The 4,066-nt window shown below is 36.5% G+C and overlaps 1 protein-coding gene across 1 annotated transcript; it reads left to right on the top strand.

Annotated features, from left to right (window-relative positions):
* Window positions 1-516: 516 nt before the first annotated feature.
* LOC102391703 (olfactory receptor 140-like) lies at window positions 517-1,458 on the top strand. Its single transcript, XM_006068400.4, has one exon. The coding sequence runs from the start codon at window positions 532-534 to the stop codon at window positions 1,456-1,458; it is 927 nt and encodes a 308-aa protein (XP_006068462.3). The 5' UTR covers window positions 517-531.
* Window positions 1,459-4,066: the final 2,608 nt, after the last annotated feature.

The following is a 4,066-nucleotide window of genomic DNA, read 5'->3' as shown; positions in this document are numbered from 1 at the left end:
ACAAGAATGAGAATCCTGACCCCATGTAGACAGCTCACTGTTTCCTCAATAAAGCACACATCAAATGCTGTCCTATAGCTGTTCTACAGGTGTCAGATACTTGATATCTAAAGAGACAACAAACATAATTTTTTCATCAGTAAGAAAGAATTAAAACAAATACTGGGACTAAACTGTGGACTTGCTCCACAGTTACAGGGACTGTTCTATTTCTTTTTTTTTTTTCCCCCCCCACAGGTAAAACTATTTTAATTTTATTTTATTTAACTTTACAATATTGTATTGGTTTTGCCATATATAAAAATGAATCTGCCACAGGTATAAATGTGTTCCCCATCCTGAACCCTCCTCCCTCCTCCCTCCCCATACCATCCCTCTGGGTCATCCCAGTGCACCAGCCCCAAGCATCCAGTATCATGCATCGAACCTGGACTATTACAGAAATTCTAACTATTATTATTTCATGATTAATACGTATCAATCTTTATTCTTTTGTAGGTAACTTAGGCTCAGCAGTTTGTAAGTTCCCAAATGAATCTCTGGATACCTCCCAACAATGTGACTGAATTTGTTCTCTTGGGACTCACACAGAATCCACACTTGCAGAAAATACTCTTTGTTGTCCTTTTACTTGTTTTCCTATTCACGGTGCTGGCCAACCTGCTCATTGTCATCACCATCTCCCTCAGCCCTACACTTTCTACTCCCATGTACTTCTTTCTCACGCATTTGTCCTTCATAGATGCCTCCTTCACATCCGTCACCACCCCCAAAATGGTCATTGACCTGCTGTACCAGAAGAGAACCATCTGCTGGGGTGGCTGCCTGACACAGCTCTTTGTGGGACACTTACTGGGAGGGTCAGAGACCATCGTCCTCACTGTCATGGCCTATGACCGCTACGTGGCCATCTGCAAGCCTCTGCACTACACGGCCATCATGCGACAGGGCCTCTGCCAGCTCCTGGTGGTGGTGACCTGGACCGGGGGCATTCTGCATGCCACTGTGCAGATTATTTTCACCATGGACTTGACCTTCTGTGGTCCCAATGTCATTGATCACTTCATGTGTGAGTTCTTCTCACTGTTGGAACTTTCCTGCAGTGACACCTACAAGCTTGGAATCGTGGTAGCAGCTAACACAGGGGGCATGTGCTTGCTTATTTTTTTCATGCTGCTCATCTCCTATATAGTCATCCTGAGCTCCCTGAAATCCCATGGCTCTGAAGGACGACACAAAGCCTTCTCTACATGCGGTGCCCACTTTACAGTAGTGGTGCTCTTTTTTGTCCCTTGTATATTCACCTACCTGCGTCCTGTGGCCACTTACCCTGTGGACAAGTTGGTGACTGTGTTCTTTGCAATCCTCTGTCCCATGTTAAATCCTATCATTTACACAGTGAGAAACACAGAGGTGAAAAATGCAATGAGGAGTTTACTGAAGAGGAGAGTAACTTAGGCTGTTCCCGATGACAAAAAAAAAGTGATTTATACACATAGGTAGGGTTGTACCTGCTACAAAAAAAAAGTAATAAATTTTGCAGATCATTACCATAAAAAAGAGCCTCAAAATTAATATTTGTTGAGTATTTAATTTTTGATAGACATATTTTAGGCATTTTTGATATTTTTTGATATACATTCCAGACACTTCAACATCGGTGTTTTAGCTTCATATTAGGCAATGGGGAGAACAACTATAAACCCCAGGATTGATGATTGTAGAATATGTATTTCCTAGAGTTTTACATCTACTTTATTAAATTTTTCATATATGTTACTTATATGAAATCTTTTCATGAGACATTAATCTCAGAACTTCTGTTTTTGCTTGGGCTGTATTAAAGAGATAAGGTATAGAAATTCCTAGATAAATAAACAGTAAAGGGACAATTGAGCAAGGAAATAACAGCTGAGCAATTATTTTTTAATATAAATCTAACACAAGAAGAGAGGCATGCACAAAAGGAGCAAATAATAATTCAGTCTAATTGCTTCCTTGGCACAAAAAATAAGGCAGAAATGTTGAAGTTAGTCTTCATTTACTCTATTTACTTAAATTGTAAATAGTTGTGTGTGGTACATTCAAGTGTATAGACAATAAAATTATCTGCAGTCTTAATGACTCACTTTGTCTTTGCAGTAGTTGGTGTCAACATGTTTCAGCCTGTCTCGTGTGTAACAGTATATTTCAGCACTAAAATTTTTTGTCTTCTTTTCGAAAGTTCAAATTATGCTATTTCATTTACAAAAGCAGCAACATTAGTACATTAGGAGAATTTTTTTTGAAGACAAAATCTCCTCCAGAATTCTTCCTATTAGTGAAAACCAGTACTATGGTTGATGTTTATAAAATTGAAATGTCTAAGATGAACTTTTAGGAAAGTTAGAGATACTGACAATCTCCTCTCTCTACCTAGAGGGCATTGGTCTATCTTACATTAAAATATTACTCTTTATAAATCTTGAACTGCAACACTCTAACTGGTGTTTCTTCTCACCAGTTTGAGAAATGTCACTTTATCAAACTCAGTGGTCAACAGGAGCGATTTCCTCCATAATTTGACCACACGGCAATGCTAAAACATGGTACTGCTATAACTCTGTTTACTAAGTTGCAAAAGCCTGTCTCCTAGATGCAAGAATATACACTGGGAAAAAAGGGTGCCTCTTCAACCACATTCCCTTACCCCATATACAAGAATACCCCTCAAATGGATTTAAGACATAAATGTAAAATTGGATACTATAAAACTCAAAGAGGGAAAACCTAGAAAAAACGTAATTTGTGCCACTCTATCATAACTTGCAGCCCGTTTGTTTGTTTGTTTTGTTTTTTGTCTCCTGGATTTGCCTTTGTTTTGTGGAAGTAAAAGTGTAAAAATCTCTTTGTGATCTCAAATGAAATTCTTTTAAATTTCAAAGTCCTCTTCATGTTAAGCTTAATTTCCTTAGACTTTATCAATTCAGAATTTGTAATAGTTTGGACAGCATGAAAATAGAGAAACAGATGAGAAGGAACCGTTGGACCATTTTGCTTCAAAACAAATTTTAAAGGAGATTTATACAAACTAATTATAAAAAATAAATCCAACAAATATAAAACAGAAAATATATAATGAACTAATACATATATCCATATATGATAAACCCACAGCAAATATTATCCTTAATGGTGAAAAATGGAAAGCATTTCCCTAGAGTCAGGAACAAAACATGGATGCCCACTCTTGCCACTACTATTCAACATAGTTTTGGTAGTTTTAGCCACAGCAATCAGAGAAGAAAAAGAAATAAAAGTAATCCAGATTGGAAAAGAAGAAGTAAAACTCTCACTGTTTGCAGATGACATGATGTGCATAGAAAATGATGCTTTCCACCAGAAAATTATTAGGGCTAATCAATGAATATAGTAAAGTTGCAGGGTATAAAATTAATACACAGAAATCCCTTGCATTCCTATACACTAACAATGAGAAAACATAAAGAGAAATTAAGGAAACAATTCCATTCACCATTGAAATGAAAAGAATAAAATACTTAGGAATAAATCTACCTAAAGAAACAAAAGACCTATATATAGAAAACTATAAAACATTGGTGAAAGAAATCAAAGAAGACACAAATAGATGGAGAAATATACCAAGTTCATGGGTCAGAAGAATCAATATTGTGAAAATAAGTATACTACCCAAAGCAATCTATAGATTCAATTCAATCCCTATCATGCTACCAATGGCATTCTTCAGAAAACTAGAAAATTTCACAATTTGTATGGAAATACAAAAAACCTCAAATAGCCAAATCAATCTTGAGAAAGAAGAATTAAATGGAGAAATCAACTTCCCTGACTTCAGGCTATACTACAATGCAATAGTCATCAAGACAATATGGTACGGGCACAAAGACAGAAACATAGATCAATGGAACAAAATAGAAAGCCCAGAGATAAATCCACAGGCCTACGGACAACTTATCTTTGACAAAGGAGACAAGAATATACAATAGCGAAAAGACAATCTCTTTAACAAGTGGTGCTGGGAAAACTGGTCAACCAATTGTAAAAG

The sequence above is a fragment of the Bubalus bubalis genome, chromosome 16 (genome assembly GCF_019923935.1).
Source record: "Bubalus bubalis isolate 160015118507 breed Murrah chromosome 16, NDDB_SH_1, whole genome shotgun sequence".
In the NCBI taxonomy this organism is placed as follows: Eukaryota; Metazoa; Chordata; class Mammalia; order Artiodactyla; family Bovidae; genus Bubalus; species Bubalus bubalis.
Note: the sequence above shows the minus strand (reverse complement) of the source record. Positions and strands in the feature narration are given on the sequence as shown.